General features: G+C 38.9%; 1 protein-coding gene across 2 annotated transcripts in view; it reads right to left on the bottom strand.

Moving 5' to 3' along the window:
- pcdh15b (protocadherin-related 15b) overlaps positions 1 to 20,295 on the bottom strand; it is a 1,734,278-nt gene that overhangs the window by 57,796 nt on the left and 1,656,187 nt on the right. Inside the window, exons 35-38 of one of the 2 annotated variants that reach the window (XM_073027316.1) lie at positions 18,447 to 18,623; positions 12,899 to 13,117; positions 8,012 to 8,122; positions 650 to 3,405 (exon numbers count right to left, since the gene is read on the bottom strand). In XM_073027316.1, the coding sequence (XP_072883417.1) occupies positions 2,001 to 3,405; positions 8,012 to 8,122; positions 12,899 to 13,117; positions 18,447 to 18,623 (1,912 nt within the window). In that variant the 3' untranslated portion in view covers positions 650 to 2,000. Of the gene's footprint in view, positions 1 to 649; positions 3,406 to 8,011; positions 8,123 to 12,898; positions 13,118 to 18,446; positions 18,624 to 20,295 lie in introns of those variants that run through there. The other variant, XM_073027317.1, reaches the window with a different exon arrangement.

Below are 20,295 nucleotides of genomic sequence, written 5' to 3'. Positions count from 1 at the left end.
ATGGCAGAGCAGAGTCGATGCACCAAATGGCTTAATTCTCTTCCTATGTCTTATGATCTCTTCCCAGAGGAATAACCCAGCCAATAAGTAACATTGTCCAAAAATCTTATATTCCTACGAGTTCACTGGTCTGTAATTCCTGAGCAAAACTTGACATCCTGTTTTAAATCCTATCCATCCAAATTAAAAATAAGGAATTTCCACTACTCAAGCAATTAGGGCAATTGAAGAACACATGACAATAGCACCAACCATACATTATGTTTCGGGAAAATTCCTTCCCTCCTCCTAGTAAAATACAGATCATCCATAAATTCTGAACATTTAACAGTCACAGTGCAAAAGCAGAATGAATAGCTCACTTTTTCTCAACAATGAAAGTTGATGATTAATGATAATGGAAGTGAAAAATGCAAACTGTTGAACCATCATGATCTCCTTATTAAAACATGAATTAAAGTGGTAATCCAAAAATATAAATGTGTACATTGCAACGTAATGATATCCTGTATTTTCTGCAGAACCATTGATGAAAAGATGTCATATCCGTCATGAACAATGATATCAGATTGAAAGTAGGCAAATAAAAGATCAAATAGCATATGATGAAGTATTTATGATACCATTTATCACCCATTTGGTGCACTGTTACAACATACAGATTAAACGCAAAGAATGACAAGATTAACAATACAATACACTGCACAATTTAGTAATTAAATCTTGCTCTGTACCCTGTATTTTAAACAAAAACTAAATAAAATAGCAACTAAACTAAAATTCATCTTTTATGTTTCAATGATCCTCAGTCAAAATAAATAAAGCATAAAAATAATAGTGTCCATTAATATTAAACTGAATTCTAATGAACAGTTTTGTTCTGATGTTCACCTACTGAGCAACTGTTTCCTTGCATTCACTATTCCAGTCAATTGTCTTTGTTCTCAATGAAAATGTAAACCAAATCCATACAGCTCGGAGACTATCCATCACCTGTACTGAAAGATGTCAGAAGCCCGTTCTCTTTGCATATTCACTTGGCACTGTTGCACATTATTTCAGCAAAACTGATCATGTTAAACAAAAACAGGGGCTTGAAATCTGCAGTAAACTGTAACAAGCCATGTGTAAGTTAATACTTAAGCTGGAACATATATTTATATTAAAACTTATAAGATATTATTTTCTTTTATATGGGTACATTGCCATTACAATGGATTTAGTACAGATTTAAATGATTAATCTCACCAAACTGTAGATTATGAAGCTAATTTGCCTGACCTGGAAGCTAATACCATTTAGCTGAAGGCAACTAACATTCTCTTCCCTTGAGTAAAAATTATTGGAGCATGAAGGACTAGCTTGGAATGGTTGGCACAGTTACTTACTCTACACACAGCTTGCCAGCAACTCTATCTAACAGCATAAGTTAATGGAGATACAAAAGAACAAGCTAACCTTGTTTAACGGACAGAGAGCAATTCTTAAGAGACACCAGGCAAATCCAAACCAAACATCTGCACAAAATGAAACTAATAGGCTAAGCTGGCAAAATGCCCTCCAATTCTCCCGTCCAAAATTACATACAGACAAGTGGTAGGTGGGTGCTGAAATAACTTGGCCCAGAAAATGCTACTACATAAGATAAAACATGGTTTTAAAGGAATTAGTCATGTAAATGGTCTCACAGGACTTAGGTAACAGACCACAATTCAGTTGAATTAAATTCAATACCTGAACTAACATACATTTTATATATTTATATATGTATTTTTGGAAGACATCCACACTTCAATCAGATTATCTGGGGTTGCCAGTCACTGTTGAGCTTTGTTCACCTTTGAATCTTTTCAATTCATTAAGTAACAGATTGTACAATACAGTTGCTATTAGGATGTGTTCAAGTGCAGTATAGTAAACTGTACAGCCTACATGAACAAATTGGAATTATCAGCTTAAAATGAAAGGTGAATGGTAATGAATGGACAAATAGTCAGTCATTAGAATAAAGTGGATTGTGGTGGAAAACGTTTTTCCAGTTCTTGCACAATGCTTCGAAAACTGCTCTGCCCATTCACATTTGGCCCAGGTACCAACTCCGTCCCTTGTCCTTGAGACTCTTTTGTGGCTTTTCCCTTACTGATCTGTTTGTACATGGCTCTGTTCTTATCTACTTGATTCTGCATGTTGGCAACAGATTTCTCAATCTCTGCTAGGTTCGGGATACGCTTCAAAATTCCTTTTAACTCTTTCTGTGGAGCCTGGTTCTGAGTGGTTGATGATGATGAGACCTCACGATCAGGAGGAGGTACTGCTGATGATGAGTGTTGAAGAAGTGACTGAGAACTACATGAAACATGAGAAAGAGGGAGAGGAGGAAGTGGTGGCGGTGAAGGAGGAAGAGGGTAATTGGATGTAGGCGGGAAAGCATAAGACAAAGCTGGAGAAAGGGGGGGAGGAGGGGGAGGAAGAGGAGGAGGGGGAGGAGGTTCTGAATTGTTCCCTGACAGTTCACTGCTTGACTCCATTGATATGCAGATCTGAGTAAATAAACTGCATTCACTCTGCCTTCTTACAAGAGCAGGGGTTGGTTTCTTATCATCGGAGGGAGAAAGCTCTTCGGAGGTAACAGAATGATTATTGCTAATGGAAGGTGAGGAGTATAGCACAGAAACAGAAGTCAGAGAAATAGTTGCTGCAGAAGAGAAGGAATGATGATGATGTGATGAGGCAGATATTGATGACTCTGGAGGTGCTGCAACCATGCTTATACTTTTGATGGGGCCTTTTCTGTTTGTCAGAGTTTCCTGCTTTTTGTCTTGCTTCATTTCTCGCAAGGCTTGCAGTTCAAACTGTCTTGCTTGCTCTTTAACAGTTAGCTTAGTGTTAGCATCTTTAATAAAAGGATTCACTCTGCTCAATTGGTTTTCAGTTTTCCTTTCTTCTTCATTCAATTTCCTCTCCCACTGCACTGGATCCATAATCACTGGTCTATGGAGGATATTATACATTTGACGCTTATGAATACGAGAAGGCAATGTCCATGCGTGGTGGCCAGCCTCAGCTGGCAGTCTGAATAATGAATCTTTCAAAGCTATTCTTCTAGGTGAATGCCTGGCTAAAACTGATCCCTTTTTATTATGGGTCAAAACACAATTTTCAGGAGGCATAAATACGCCAGCGTCATAAATGGGATTCCGTGTAGTCAATGGGTTCTCATCTGATAAATATGTGACATTACTTTCAGACTTGGGAAGACTATTTTTCAATGTTCCATTGACAGTGGATTGTTTATGAGCCTCAATAGCACGAGAAGCAAATGTGCTTAAAAGTCTTTGCCGATCTCCATCTTCAAAAACAGACATTTTTCCCCTGCTTTGTTGAAAATGGTAGAGAAGAAAAAGACTTGAAAGAAAAGAAGATAATCGGGGTAAGAAAACATGCAAGAACATTAATATTTAAGCTAAGAAACAAAGCAAAGGGCCCCATTATTACAATTGAATTTATTCTATCTTAATTCTAAACATTTACATGAAGCCAGGTTAGGAGATCACAATTTGATGATGTGTACTTTTGTTAAGAATCACCTTGATAATTTCTGAATGTTTGTAATAATGAGGCTTGATTCTGCACACATCACTACAATAATAATGACGTGGGTGTCCTAAGGAAAACCTTCTATAAAGAATACAGCACTCTATAATAGCAACTAAAAATATATCTAAAAACGTCACCACTACTGTTTGCATACAACTGTCTAGGTTGAGAAGTTGTCTACCACATTTTCTAGTTCAGTTTTACTGTAGTAAAAATATCAAACCACTTACTGACGCCTAGAAGTTAAATCCAAAAGTAGGTTATTGGTGACAGTATCAGGAAGGAAACAGGCATTAGTAGGTAAGTTAAACAAACAAAATGCTTGAGAGAAAAGGCATATTGTCATACAATGTGCAGTAAGCTCTTTGGCTCTGACCATCAAGCAGTCACTTATATTAATCTCATTTTATTCACCCTACATTCTTCTGAAACTGCTGCCCCACCCAGATTTATCTACCTTCAGTGTCATTTCCCGTTGCCATTCTACCTACTACACCCAAACAATGATAAAATATTTATTTTAAGTTTCTAACTCTTATTGCCCTATTTGAATATGAAGGGACAGAAGAGGTTTAATAAACTGCAATAATGCTGAGCCTTACAATTAATTATATAAGTTATAAATAATGTTACAATAAGCTGAATACCCTCTTTTCTGATATTTTTCCTGAAAAACTTATAATGAACAACAATCCTAATCTATTAAGGTGAATTGCAAATTTGGTTTTGGAACTGGCTTGCCCACAGAAGACAGAGAGGAACGGGTGGAACACTGTTATTCTGTATAAAAGTCTGTAATCTGTGGTGTTCTGCAAGATTCAGCGCTGGGACCTTTGTTGATTGTGATATACATCAATGACTTGGATGAAACTGTCAATGGGTGGATTAGCAAATTTGCAGATGACACCAAAAGTGACAGAAATGTGAACAGTGCAAAACATTATTAAAGAATACAGTGGGATTTAGATCAGTCAGAATCTTCTCCTCAGGGTAGAAATGTCAAAGACCAGAGACATGTTTTGAAGATTAGAGGGAGGAAGTTTAAATGTGCCGCGAAGGGCAAGTTTTATTACACAAAGAATGGTTGCTGCCTAGTATGGGTTATCAGGGGGTAGTAGTGGAATCAGGCAGTTTAGTAGAGTTTCAGAAGCCTTTAGATAGATTAATGAATATAAAGTGAATGGAGAAATATGGATGATACACAGGAAGAAGATATCTAATATAAATTGGCATCAGGATTGGCACAAAATCATGAGCTGAATGGCCTATGTTCAATTAATGAACCTAATTAGTTTCTCCATCAAGATGATAAAAGAGTATTGATAGGATTTTCAGAATCCTCAATTAAAGAACAAAACTTTGTCATTAATTACCTGAGATCCTACCTTGACTTATTTGCCTGTCTATTCTTATCAAGTGTTGATTCAGGGTGTTAACTAATTCTACAGGCAATGGTAAATGCAAAGTTAGACCAAGCTCTGAGTTTGTTAATTCTTTTCTTCTGCTGGTACTTCTATGAAGGGAACATGAAGACTATCATCCAGCCCAAATAGGAGACCCACCTCAAGTAAACTATAAGTCCAGTTCTTTATTGGTATGTTTGATGAAGGGAATCAAAGTTCATTCTCATGTAAGGCCATCCACATGTAACATTAAATCTGTCTGTCTCTCCTCAGAGGCTGCCTGAGCTGCTGAATATTTCCAGAATTTTCCTTCATTTCAGATTTCTGGCAACTATCCTGTCTGCATCTCACACTTCCAGCATGTTCTTTCCTCTCTCCCTTTCTTTCCACCATCCTTTTGTTTTCAGTTTAGATAGAACCAAAAACATCATCTCACCTGGACAATATTTATCTCCACTGTATTACAAACAATCCCTTTGCTCTCTCCACCCCCTCCCCTATTTGCAACTTTAACAATTGTTTTCCTCAAGTTTCTAGTTCTGGTAAAAGCTCATAGTTGAAATGGTATCTCTATTTCATTCTCCACAGATGCTGCCAGACCTACTGAGTACTTTTAGCATTTCAAGCATCTTTGGAACTGAACTAAACCAGGTTCCTGGTAATGCTCATGCATTTAAACCCCATATTAGACTGGGGAGAAGTAGCAGGCAGATCTGATGTCCATTTGTAATACAAACTAATACCAAAAGTTAAACAGTGGAGTTCTTCAGCAAAGATAAAACAAAATATGTTTGCTTCGCATACTCATAAATAATAAAACATGTAATTTCACAAAAATGAAAGTACATATGTTGCTCATGTATAATAGAAATGGAAAACTAGAGAGGAAGTGATAATGAAGTCAAATGAATCTTGCTGATGGGAGATTCATTCCGTATCAGGGAGCAAAACTGAATACTGAAGCATTTTCAGAGGTACTATATTCTTTGAAATCTGCATTTGCACACAGTCTGCATGATTGGTTCTCATGAATTATACTGCATACCAACAGGGATAAACTATCTCCAGCAATGCTATAAGATATAAATTACAGCCAAATGCCTCAGTGCTAGATTTTTATCCATGCTATTTGCCAAAAATGCCTAAATACCAGTGGATTTCTTTAGGTGAAATACCTTTATCATGATTTGTACTTGTAAAGAAACTGCCAATCGATTAATAAGTTAATTGGTGCACCATTTATGCTGCATTTTTTTTCTTGTAACAACAGCCTCTTTATTACTTAGGGATGGTGATTCCTGCTGGTTCATTTAGAGTAGCTTTCAATTTATTTCTTGGTGATATATTCCAGGATGTTCAATTGTGGAACATCTATTCAGTGTTATGCAATTGAAAACTGATTTCTTTCATTAGTGAAACACAATAATATCCATCTTCGGGTCACTTTGCATCACTGAAAAATTCAGCTGTCCACTTCTGGGCATAAATTATGATTTACCTTTGAGCAACACAACAGTATTTCTGCATCGGGGTAGTTGGGATAATAATATGCCCTTTGCAATGCTCTTTTTGGAATGTTGCAGGGAAACATAGACTATTTTGTTCTGGGGTTTCCTCTCACTGAGTAGTACTGGATCAAGAAGGTGCAAAATGCAACAATTAAATGGGTAGCCTACTAAGCAAGGAAATTACTTATCCAAATCTGTGAACCATCCTTCTTTGCCACTCCAGCACAAAAATTACCCCTTAAAATCTTTCCAGTCATTGGGCATCCTCCAGCATCTGAGACTGTAATCCAAGTTATCCCATACAACACCTCAATTTGACCTCTAGCCACTCCCATCCTTGAAATTCACTAATGCCTCTTCCACCATCACCTTATTATGGGTAATCTCCTGGCCTCTGATTCCCCTCTTCCCCTGAATACAAATCTCTACCTCTTTCCCTATCCACTGCAATAAAGGATAGTCTCATATCTCTGGCCTCCAATTTCTCTCTCTTATAATCTCCTACTGCAGTAAAAAAAAATGGTTTCTAGCTCCCAAACATATACCTCCCCTCACTCCTATTCACAGCATCAAAGGAAGATTCTCCAAGTAGCTCTCCATGGTCTTGAACCTTGACTGCAAGTTAAGTTTGAAGTGGATGGCCAATGGCCAAAACAGTCTCTGTCCCACTGCAACTTCATCACTCAATATTCAAGCTTGTCACGTGCACATTGAAACGTACAGTGACATACGTTGTTTGCGTTAACAACTGACATGTCTGACGGTGTGCTGGGGGCAGCTTGCAAGTGTGGCCACACATGCTGGTGCCAACGTAGCACACCTATAATGCTCAACAGACAACAAAGGTTATAACAATACAGAACGTAACGAGAAAGAAAAGAACAACAGCAAAGCAAGTCCTGTTCCTCCTTCCCACACACACATACAGAGGCCTCTAACCTTCTTCTTCACCTTCCAGCCTCCAGTGGATTTGGACTTGGGCTGTATACACTAGGCAGTCTAGCACACCTTCATGGATACATTGAGATTTCCAGGCTACACTGGGATTCCATTCCTAGGAATTGTCTGTAAGCTGAATTCTCCGTAAGTCAGAAACATCCATTTGCTATAGCTATCCATATTGTATTGCTCTGCATACATTTTCGATAATTTGTTCACTTTACTGAATAATCACCCTCATGCTATTCATAATCAAACTAATGGAATACACAATATACTGTATCTGCTAATTAATTACACATATTATTAGTTATATTATTACTAGCTTGAAAAATAGTTTAAATATGTATGGCAAAATTTGCTTAAAATTAGATTTTCATAAGTTGGGTAATTCATAACCCTTGCACTCGATTTTAGAATTCTGAAGCAGGATCTTGGAAGCTCAGTCCTAAAAAGGCTTTTGCACATTAAAAGATAGTCACTTGAACTAAATTTTAAATATATTAAAATAGAATAGAGTTAATTTGCCTTATTTTATAAATGTCTTCTTGTGTAATAACTTACATGGTGTTGTCACCCAGTTCTTCATACAGGTTTGCTGCTGGGCCACTGGTTGATTTCCCTGCTGGCAAAGCCATCTGGATTCGTGCAGTCTTCGCACACTCTGCCTGTCGCCTATTCACAAGCAAAATAGATAATCAGTATCCTTTCATCAATGCTTCATGTACTGGTAAATTGGCCTCTTCTAAATGATTCATTTTTCTTGTGTATCAAAAGAATGAAAACATTATGTTGTTTACCGAGTCGTGCAAATTTACAAAAGCATTTACCAATGAATCATCTTTCCAAAACCTCTCAGATTTGTTCCTGTAAATGTTGCTTCTCTTAAGTACACAACTTTCAAAGGACAGATGGTTTAATATTTTTGATTTGATTACATTGTATTTCATAAACAAAAACACACATCAATATCTGAAAGACACAGTGGTGGGTGCGTGGAATGCATTGCCATTGAAGGTGGTGGAGGTGGACACAATAGGGTATTTTAAGAGACTCTTAGATAGGTACATGGGGCTTAGAAAAATAGGTTTTTATGTGGAAGGGAAATTCTGGGCAGCTTCTAGAGAAGGTTACATGGTCGGCACAACAGTGTTGTCGGAAGGGCCTGTAATGTGCTGTAGATTTCTCTGTTTCTATGTTTCTATTCCGTATAAATTGTATGCATAAAATATGAAAAAATTAGGGAGGTTTGCTTTCCTATTTGTGACTTATTATTTCTTTGTGTTCAAAGATTATAAGCTTGTGTCATTATCAAAAGGACAAGCAGGCTAAATGCTCTTTTAATATTTTGGACATTTCTATGACAACAATTCACTCTAAGATACATCACTGCTCATCCTAATGGAGTAAATTTCAGAACCTCGGAGCAGAAGCCACATTTGTTTATTATTTTTTAAAGCAGAGTTGTACAATAAATCAGAATTGGAGAAGACTACATATCTCGAAGGAGAAGATTACGTATGGCCGCGCAGTACAAAACAAGGATGAATATTTCAAAACCGAAGGATCATTCGAAGGACAACGTAGGAACTGGTGGCAGAGAAAGCATTACAGAGAAAATTTCTGCAACTATTTCACTTAATATCTATCATTAAATGCTTATCAGAAATTTTTATCCCTTCGTTCTCTCTCTGTCTAAACATCGATATCAGCCTTGATTATACTCGATGACTGAGCACCCACAGTAATCTCAGGTGGAGAGTTCCAGGTTCACAACTGCAAAGCAATTTCTCCACATCTTAGCCTTAATCAACCTCCCCTTGAAAGTACAGACCTTAATTGAAGGCCATTCAGCCAGCAAGTACTGTCTTTGAAAGTTTATTCTGGTAGTCTGTCTTTGAAACTTACCTGTTTCAATGAGAACACAGCCCATTCACCTCCAGAGAATGCTGGTGTTTTTCATTATTTCTGATTTGTTTCAGTAGCTGTTTCAGAGGTGTACTGTAATAGCAAGTACTGCCGTGAAACTGTTTATGACTACAATAATCTGTCAATTTCTTGGGTCATTTTGTAATAGACAGCTTTTACTAGCACAATTTCAATGCATAAGGTATCAATGAAGTAGAATTTGTGCTTAATCATAAGTTGCAAACTATAAAACCGTTGCATGAACAACCAAGAATGAAATGGCTCTTCACACATGCTATTAAATGTTATTTTCCTTAACTTCCAACATTATTTGTATCTTAGTAGCTTATATTGTTTAATTATACATGAAATTTTATATGCCTGCTGAAACTACTTGGTTTGTGAAACATCAGGTTAAAGTATAACCAAGTGTGTGATTTTCTTTGTTTTTGCAGCAATGGTATATCATAGAATACCTAAATGTTTTTGTTAAGCTGATCTCAGTTCCAAGTACTCATAATCAAAAAACACCTTGACAATAATTACAATAAATTACCTAAAAATAAAAGCTCTATACTTACTCTTTAAATCTGAATTGATGGAATAATGAGAAAAGACAAGAAAGATGTGGTTAAACAATGATTTTGATGCTTTAGGCACACAATTCATATCTTACTGAACATGCTCTATTCTTGACAACACTGCAGAGCTGAAATTATGAGCTTCTGTCACAGGCAAACGTGTGGGCTGAAGATAGTGAAATAACAATGTAGGTCTGATTCGATATTCCATGTTGACTAATAGTGAGGATTTGGGCTGGCAGAAGATGTGCAGAATTTCAGCCCTCACTTTTAAAGAATCACGTAAATTAGAATCAGTTCAAAGTAGGTCCAGACCACAAATACCACACATATGTCAGGTATATCATCTTTTAACACAGTGAGAAAACGTTTGAAAACAAAGTCTTATAAAAATCATGCACCCTAAAGGCAGTCAACAAACAGAGCTCAATGACACACAAATTTGAACATCAAACAAAACTAAAATGATGCAGGTAAAATAATTAAAGTTAATTGTACACTCGAAGTGGCAAGTTCCTTTAATAGATAAAATTAAATCAGAACAAAACCAGAGAAGTTGATGCTGTGATCCTGGTGAGAGGATTGGAGGAAATTTCATTAATGTGGAGAGTGGCATCATTGAAATCAAGCAGAAAACAAACCATGAAGAAAAGTGGTAATAAAATTGGGAGGTTAAGATACTATCACGTAGTGAAGTGTGCTGGAACACCAGCATACAGTGGAGATGTGCAGATTTGGAGCCACTTGTCTCTCCTTATAAACTGATAAGATGGTCTCATTTAAATAGTTCATTTTCAGTCACAGAGCCCAAAACATGGAAACGGAGTCTCTGTCACCATTCTTGACTCTGAGTCCTCATCACTACCAGGCACCAATTTACTTAAATCTTTGATTATTCTCCCCCACGCTTCCAGCAACGTTCCCCAAGATTTCTATCACTCACCAGATACTACAGATAATTTACAATAGACTACTAAAATGCCATGCAGCACATCTTTGTGGTGTGGTAAAAGAAATTCAACCATCACAGGGAGAACAAGCAAATTCCACTCAGCAGTGGAGGCCGGGACGAAATCAGATACACAAACTGTCATTGTGCATTTTTGGTTATTCCTTTCTTGAGTCATAGAAAACTACAGCACAGAAATAAGCTCTTTGGCCCATCTAATCCATGCTGGACTATTATTCTGCCTGGTCTCCTTAACCTGCACCTGGACCATAGCCTTCTCTTAAATGTTGAAATCAAATCTACATCTGTCACTTCCTCTGGCAGCTCGTTCCACATTCTCACCACCCTCTGAGTGAAGAAACTCCCCCTCATTTTCACCTTAAACATTTCACTTTTCACCCTTAACCCATGACCTCCAATTCTAATGTCACCCAACCTGAGTGGAAAAAGAAAAAAAATGCATCTTTTTCATATTGCAAAGAGAAATAAAAACAGAAGACTCTGGAAAATCTAACACATCAGGCAGCATCTATAGTGAGAGAAACTGTTCTAACATCTCAGCTTAATGCTTACAGCCAGTATTTGGAGTAAGATCTGCAATCTCTTCATTGCACTCCTCAGCACTTTAAGGTAGCGGGCTACAGAAGAGAGGTTCTTGCTTCTGATGGAAGGTTATTAGTCGATAAAGTTAACTTCCTTTCTTTGTCCACAGTTGCTACCTAATTTGTCAGCATCTGTGGTCTCATTTCAGATTTCCAGCATCTGCACCATTAGCTGGTAACTGTAAGCCAGCAGGCTGGGCTGGTATTGTACAACTTTTATAAAATTTGCATCAGCGTGAAAGGAAGCTGCCTCTCGAGCTGTATGACACAAAAAGATTAGTTTGCATTGAGAAGAGAGGGTTTCAGACTAAGTTGTTTTTTTTTTCCCTGGTTAATTAGTACCAGTGTTTAAATAACTTCTTCGTCCATAGCATCATCAAATCAGATGGCCAAGGATAAAGAGAGCTTGTGTAGGAGAACACAATCACTTTTAAGCACCTTTCCAAGTTAACAGGCATAGCCTTGCCGTTATCCCTCAGCAAAAACACTACAATGCCACACCTAACAGCACTGGTAATGTCATTACTAGGTGAATGGCAGCAGTTCAAGAAGAAAGCTACCATCACTTTCTCATGAACAACTATGACTGGTATATATATGTCAAATGTTCTTGCAACACCATATTGCAACAACATATTAAGTAAGAACACACAGGTATCTGTATTCCTCGATTACTCTGTGTTGCTATGTTATGCCTGGGTCTGAGATGCTGTGTGAATCAATGGTGCTGTGACAGTTACAAGAAACTTCCACAACGTGGGCTAGGCTTTCTTACTAGTTTGCCATCTGGATGGCCATGGAGCAACTGAGAACCAATTCAGCATCACATAGTGAGGCAAGTGCACTTTATCACTGGTTTAAGGATCAGCTTTATTTGCCATATACATTTACGTGCATTAGGAATTTCCTGTGGTGTGTTAGTGCAACATGCAGCAAAAAAACAATATTCAACAATTACAATGAGTAATATAAAAAATAAAGTTAGATTTAAAGTTTGCATATGGAATAAAATGTACATAAATACCAGCATGTATTTACAATGTAAACAGTATTATAAAAAGTGGTTTGAAGTGTTTACAGTGCAGTGCAGTGACTGGGGTAATAGAAGAGGAAGTGCTGCTAACTAGAATCGTTACTCGGGGAAGATTAAGACGGTGTGATTTTTTTTTTGTTTTAATGGCCCTATAGTGGTTTTCAGAAGGAAGCTTTTGGAAAAGGCTGGGTGGTGTCTGCAATGTCTTTCCTGCCCATTTCCTTATCATGGACACAGACAAATCCTGCAGAGATGGTAGACTGCAGCCAAAGCAACCAGCACTGATTCAAGGCAACATAACAGAAAGCATACTCCATTTCAAGCAATAATGAATTAAATCACAATCACAACATACTAGTGCATTAGTTGTATACTCACTGCCTGTAGGTGACCATAACGATCAGAATAGCGGGCAAGCAACAGAGGATGATAATAATCGCCAGAGCCAATAGAGCACCTTCCGTGTAGCCCACAGCCTGTGCCTGCTTCTGTACATTTGCCACCACATCAGGTGTACGGATTTCAAGAATGCGACCTCCTTGTCCCAAGTAAGGCTGAAAGTCTTTGTTTATGTCTAACAGCTTCCCATCTAAGAATCTATAAATCACAAAAATCAGGATAATATAAAAGACAACTTTATATTTTATGAACAGAAATAATGTTGATGTTATACTGGCCTCAAATTGACTTACTATTTAATTTTTATGCTGCAAAAAATTTGAATGGAATTAAACTGGCAGGTGAAGACTGGAGTAATGACCACACACAGGGCAATTAAAAATTAACACTGGGAGTTGCAAAGTGATGTACTTGGGCATGAAGACACAGAAGAGGGAATATGAAACACATGATACACATCAGAAGGAGTGAGAAATCCTGACGATGCAAGTGTACAGCTATCTCTGAAGATGAGGGGGGCAAGGAATTACACTGTACGTGGACTCCCATGATCTGTGTAGAACCCCTCAGTAACCTCAAAGTTTAAGCTCAATATTTGGTTCCTGGTTTTCTCTACACAAGTTGGTCATCGACCACAGGTCTGTGCTTTGTGGATGTGTGTAGGCGTGAGCTTTGGAACACAGTATTTCATTACATATGGTGTGGAATAAGTGGAAATCAGAAGCAAGGGACTGTTCACACAAAATGCTGGAGGAACTCAGCAGGTCAGGCAGCATCTATGGAAAAGAAAAAAAACAGTCAATGTTTTGGGCCAAGGCATTTCTTCAGGATCCTGAGGTTTCAGCATTTTGTGAATTAACTTACTTCAAAGTAATTTGGGCAGAAATTTAACATAATAGGTAGGAGGATTAGATGTAAAATGTGGAAATTCTTTTTAAGTAAGCAAATTAGTTAAGTCTTTTCGAATGGGATTCCAACAATTTGCCCAGCAGTGAAGTGTAACTAATTGTCTTGTAATTAACTCATTTATCCCACCCTGCCAGGCACATGGTGTTACAAGGGAGCGAGAGCGACTTGTGCGGTATTTAGAGGAAGTGGAAAGAGACATTTGAACTTCATACAAATTTACATACTAGGGGCAGAAGTGAGACACTTGGCTCTTCGAGACTGCCATCCCATAATATCATGGCTGATCTGATTGTACAATTCACTCCTTACTCCCGTAACCCTGGTAACCTTTCACTCTGTTTTTCATGAATCCTTCTCTGCGACCTTAAAATATTGAAAAATTGCTTCCACCACCCCGAGTGAAGAGGGCTTAAAAGACTCACAATTGACTGAATAAAGAAGACCTTATCTCTGCTTTAAACAGGCAATGTTTAATTTTTAGAATTGTCACCTTCAGCAGCTTCTCCACGCCCATCCTGTCAAGACAACTCAGGATGTTTAATTCATGCCTTTGTTACTCTTTCAAACTTCAGTGGATAGAAACCTGTCCTCTCTAACCTTCCTCATTGCTCATTCCACATATCACTCCAGTAAATCTTCTCTGAACTGCTTCCAATGCAATAACATCTTCTTCAAATAAGGATGCCAACTCCAAACACAGTACTCCTGATCTGTTCTCATCACAACTGAAGCATGACCCACCCCCCCTCAGTGTTGCATCCCATTAGCTTTCCAGGTTATTCACTGTACCTGTGGAAAATGATCCACTAATGCAGCCCTATCCATTACAGCTCAGGTTCTGTAATCTCTCATACAAAAAAGCTGGATGAACTCAGCAGGTCAGGCAGCATTCGTTGAAACGAGCAGTCAACGTTTCAGGTCGAGACCCTTCGTCAGGACTAAAGAAGGAGGGGGCAGGGGCCCTATAAAGAAGGTGGGGGATGGGTGAAAAACCAATCAGAGGAAAGATCAAGGGGTGGGGGAGGGGAAGCAAGGAGGTGATAGGCAGGAGAGGTGAAGAAGGAATCTAAGGGGAAAGCACTATGGGTAGTAGAAGAAGGCAGAGTCATGAGAGGTGATAGGCAGCTAGGAGACAGAGTGAAGGTGGGATGGGGGAAGGAAGAGGGAGGGAATTACCGGAAGTTGGAGAATTCGATGTTCATACCAAGGGGCTGGAGACTACCCAGACGGTATATGAGATGTTGTTCCTCCAACCTGAGTTTGGCTTCATCATGGCAGTAGAGGAGGCCATGTATGGACATATCCGAATGGGAATGTGAAGCAGAGTTGAAGTGAGTGGCAACCGGGAGATCCTGTCTGTTGTGGCGGACGGAGCGTAGGTGCTCGACGAAGCAGTCCCCCAATCTGCGTCAGGTCTCTCTTTCACTCTGCTTCACATTCCCATTCAGTGGAGACTATCCTGACTGGTTACATCACAGGCTGGTATGGAAACACCAATGCCCACAAATGGAAAAGCCTACAAAAAGTGATCGATGGAACCCAGTCCATCACAGGAAAAGCCCTCCTTCTCATTGAGCATATCTACAAGGACTGCTACCACAGGAAGTAGCATCTTTCATCAAGGACCCACACCATACAGAATGTACTCTCTTCTCACTGTTTCCATTGGGAAAGAGGTAGAACAGCTTTAGGTCCCATATGCCCAGGTTCAGGAACAGTCATGACCCTTCAATCATCAGACTCCTGTACTTTGATAATACATTTACTTTTTACTTTGAGCTAATCTTTGCCTATATAAATAAGTTACCTCCCACAACTTGAGCTTTTATTTTCTTCCTAACCTCTGATAGGGCATCTTATCAAATACCATCTAGAAATCTAAGAAGTGTTCATCCACCTTCATCATAGTACATGTTGCTTCTTCAAAGAATTCTAACAACTTGGTTAAACATGACATACTTTTCCCAAACCCACAATGACTTTGCCTGATTACCTGGAATTTACCCAAGTGCCCTGCTGTAATGCAAACTTCTAACAGTTTCTCTTTGAAAGATGGCCTGTAGTTTTCTTCTTATTATCTTTCTCTCCTACTGAATAAAGGAGTTATTGGAATGGAGAGACTATTTATTATTTTCTAATGAAATGGAACTATGTACTTAGAAAATTTTGGAAACTTAAACCTGACTCATCAACTAGCTTATAACCATATAACCATATAACAATTACAGCACGGAAACAGGCCATCTTGGCCCTTCTAGTCCATGCCGAACGCTTACTCTCACCTAGTCCCACTGACCCGCACTCAGCCCATAACCCTCCATTTCTTTCCTGTCCATATAACTATCTAATTTTACTTTAAATGACAATACCAAACCTGCTTCTATCACTTCTACTGGAAGCTCGTTCCACACAGCTACCACTGTCTGAGTAAAGAAATTCCCCCTTTTGTTACCCCTAAACTTTTGCCCCCTAACTCTCAACTCATGTCCTCTTGTTTGAATCTCCCCTGCTCTCAATGGAAAAAGCCTATCCACATCAACTCTATCTATCCCCCTCATAATTTTAAATACCTCTATCAAGTACCCCCTCAACCTTCTACGCTCCAAAGAATAAAGGCTTAACTTCTTTAGAAGTTTCTTTAGCTTCTTAAAACTGGAGAAGAAGCAATAATTAAGTTTGAAGCATCATTGTATTTCTTAACTATTTGTGTATAACTTCCTGACAGAATTCTAAATTCGAAAGAAGCTTCTTTAGCTTCTTCTTGTAAGACACTAATATGAAGTCGATCACTCTGAACCAGCAATTGCTCAGTACCATATTTCAGAAGGTTGGAGTTTTCCAGAGTTCCCCCTTCCCATTTAGTTCCTAAGTAACAGCTATTTATTGGATGTTACTTATTTTCTACAGCGAAAAACCTGTTTAAATCATAATTTTCCTGATCTATTTTCTAGAAGACCAACTCTTTCTATAAGACTTTGTATCTCCTTAATCATCTATAGAAACTCATAGTAACTTTTTTTTAAACAGACATGAGAAAGTCTGGAAATCCAAAGTAGCACACCCAAAATGCTGGAGGAATTCAGCATCTCTGGAGAAGAGTAAACAGTTGCCATTTCTTGCCGAAACCCTCCTTCGGACTGAGAAGGAAGGGGGAATATGACTGAAGAAAAAGATGGGGAGAGGGGAAAGAGGTTAGCTGAAATGTGATAGGTGAAGCCAGGAGGGTGGGAAGGGTCAAGGGTTGGAGAAGAAATAATCTGATAGGAGAGGAGAGTGGACAATAGGAGAAGGGGACCCAGGGGAAGTAATAGTAATAGGCAGGTGAGAAGAAGTGAAAAGTCAGAGAGCGTAATAACATTTCCAGTTCTTTACATTTGTACTCCAAGTTCTCCTCCTCCCTAACCTTTCACTGAATCTATGCTGTATTATATTCTGTCCAGTCTTCTGACTTGTCACCATTTTGATATAATTATATGCAGTTTTTTTCTTTAAGTTAGATGTCGTGTTTAAAATCTTTCAGTCAACCGTATGTTCTCACCTTGGAGGTTATCCAGTCAACTAAGATACTAATCTCATTACTTAAGAAATTTGCTGGATGGTATTCTGACTGATGAGCACTTGAATGTGTAGGTACTCAATTCTAGAGTCTCTCTTCTGTCAGGAAGTTATACACAAATAGTTAAGAAATACAATGATGCTTCAAACTTAATTATTGCTTCTTCTCCAGTTTTAATGATCATCATTGTTAGTCAACAATAGCAGAGAGTACACTCCACATATCTCATTAATGAGCATATTGGAACACTGCTTTGAGTATAGACTCTTGGACAGTTCCCAGGACATTTTTAATAAACACACTGTTTTTATATGAATTGGAAATCTGCAGTACATTTAAATTAACTCTCTTCTTGTCTCATTAAAAAAGATACTGAAGAAAAGATAATCATCACATCTTGTAAACATCCAGTGGATGATGCCGGTATGTTGAAGTGATTACAAATGAGCACAGAGCAGGCAACTCTCAGAGGTCCATATCTGAAAGCTGTTCATTGTTTGATAGGACAAAGATCATTATTTATGAATCCCATTGGAAGGTGAAATTGCATGTGTGTTGCTGACATGACAAGTTTGTGCTTATTATAGACTAATGAAAATAAAATTTCAGAGTGTGAAGCTTCCATTTCTGATGCTGGTAAGATTTATATTTATATTACATAAAATAAATTGGTAAAACATGTCTTCCTTCAAGAATTTAAATCTGTAATAGTAAAACGGTGAACAGAATGAATTTCAATGATGTTCAGCTGTTGTTACTTTAACTCACTTAACATCCCAATTAAGATCATGGTTGGAATCTACTGGGCATCATGTAGTTATCACTATCAATAAGCCCATTTAATCTAATATAGATCATCCCCTTTATATAAAACTTGTACATTGACTGTGCTTTCAATTTAAGCTATATTGAAAGCACGGTCAATGCACAGAATTTATATAAAGGGGATAATCTATATACGGTTAACAATGCTAACTGAAGATAACTAAAGGAGCTGATGGAAAAGTCTGCTTCGTGGCTATTAATCAAATTTTAAAACATTTATCACTGCATTATACTTACTTGAAAAGCTCATTCCTTGATATTGCTCTGTTTGTCAGTGGGTCTATGGCATAAACCATGAGATCTGACTTGGAGTAATCCTCTTCCTGAAAGCCATCTCCATGCCTCCGAGGTCCAATGGAGTCCACCACTACTTTTGCACCTGGAATTTGATCCTGCACATAACGCTCCAAAATTCTGAGAACACAGATTTGATTAAAAATAGCAATGAAGTATTCACATCTTGGAAGAACTTTATGTCATCATGTTTTACCTGAAGATTGTAAACAATATTTATGGGGATCTAACCAGAAGATGAAGCAGGTTGTGAACGGCAAATGGGAACCAAGGCAGGAAGGAAACCCTTTCAGGGAATCAGGTGAGAGACCCATGTGTAGTTTAAACAGTTCACCATTGTTTCTTACACAAAACTGGCCAGACTGATGTCAGAACTAGCAAGTGGGAGATGGAAATGGTGTAGGAGTCGTAAGATTCTGGGGTCTCACTGACAGCCCTTGAATGAACTTCAGCACTAAGAAAGGGCTTCAGCAGGTGTTGACAGTGCCCAGATATAGAGGCAAAGCTGGAGATAGCTAGAATGAAGGGCTTCTTGTGAAGCTTGGACAGATACAGTCAGCAAGAATGTTTAACCAAAGTATGATGCACTAAAAGTATCCAAAAAGACCAAAAAATAATTAACGAACACGAGGAAATCTGCAGATGCTGGAAATTCAAACAACAACACACACAAAATGCTGGTGGAACACAGCAGGCCAGGCAGCATCTATAAGGAGAACCACTGTCGACGTTTCGGGCTGAGACCCTTCGTCAAGACTAACTGAAAGGAAAGATAGTAAGAGATTTGAAAGTAGTGGGGGGGAAGGGGAAATGCGAAATGACAGGAGAAGACCGGAAGGGTTGGGATGAAGCTAGGAGCTGGAAAGGTGATTGGTGAAAGTGATACCGAGCTGGAGAAGGGAAAGGATCATGGGATGGGAGGCCTCGGGAGAAAGAAAGAGGGGGAGGAAGCACCAGAGGGAGATGGAGAACAGGCAAACAACTAAATATGTCAGGGATGGGGGAAGAAGGGGAGGAGGGGCATTAACAGAAGTTAGAGAAGTCAATGTTCATGCCATCAGATTGGAGGCTACCCAGCCAGTATATAAGGTGTTGTTCCTCCAACCTGAGTTTGGATTCATTTTGACAATAGAGGAGGCCATGGATAGACATATCAGAATGGGAATGGGACGTGGAATTAAAATGTGTGGCCAATGTGTGGTCCTGCTTTCTCTGGTGGACTGAGCGTAGGTGTTCAGCGAAATGGTCTCCCAGTCTGCATCGGGTCTCACCAATATATAAAAGGCCACACCGGGAGCACCGGACGCAGTATACCACACCAGCCAACTCACAGGTGAAGTGTCGCCTCACCTGGAAGGACTGTCTGGGGCCCTGAATGGTGGTGAGGGAGGAAGTGTAAGGGCAGGTGTAGCACTTGTTCTGCTTACAAGGATAAGTGCCAGGAGGGAGTTCGTGGCCACACATTTTAATTCCATGTCCCATTCCCATTCTGATATGTCTATCCATGGCCTCCTCTACTGTCAAAATGAATCCAAACTCAGGTTGGAGGAACAACACCTTATATACTGGCTGAGTAGCCTCCAACCTGATGGCATGAACATTGACTTCTCTAACTTCCGTTAATGCCCCTCCTCCCCTTCTTCCCCCATCCCTGACATATTTAGTTGTTTGCCTGTTCTCCATCTCCCTCTGGTGCTTCCTCCCCCTCTTTCTTTCTCCCGAGGCCTCCCATCCCATGATCCTTTCCCTTCTCCAGCTCGGTATCACTTTCACCAATCACCTTTCCAGCTCC

This window comes from Hemitrygon akajei, chromosome 23, assembly GCF_048418815.1.
Source record: "Hemitrygon akajei chromosome 23, sHemAka1.3, whole genome shotgun sequence".
NCBI lineage: Eukaryota > Metazoa > Chordata > Chondrichthyes > Myliobatiformes > Dasyatidae > Hemitrygon > Hemitrygon akajei.
This window is presented reverse-complemented; position numbering and strand designations above follow the sequence as displayed.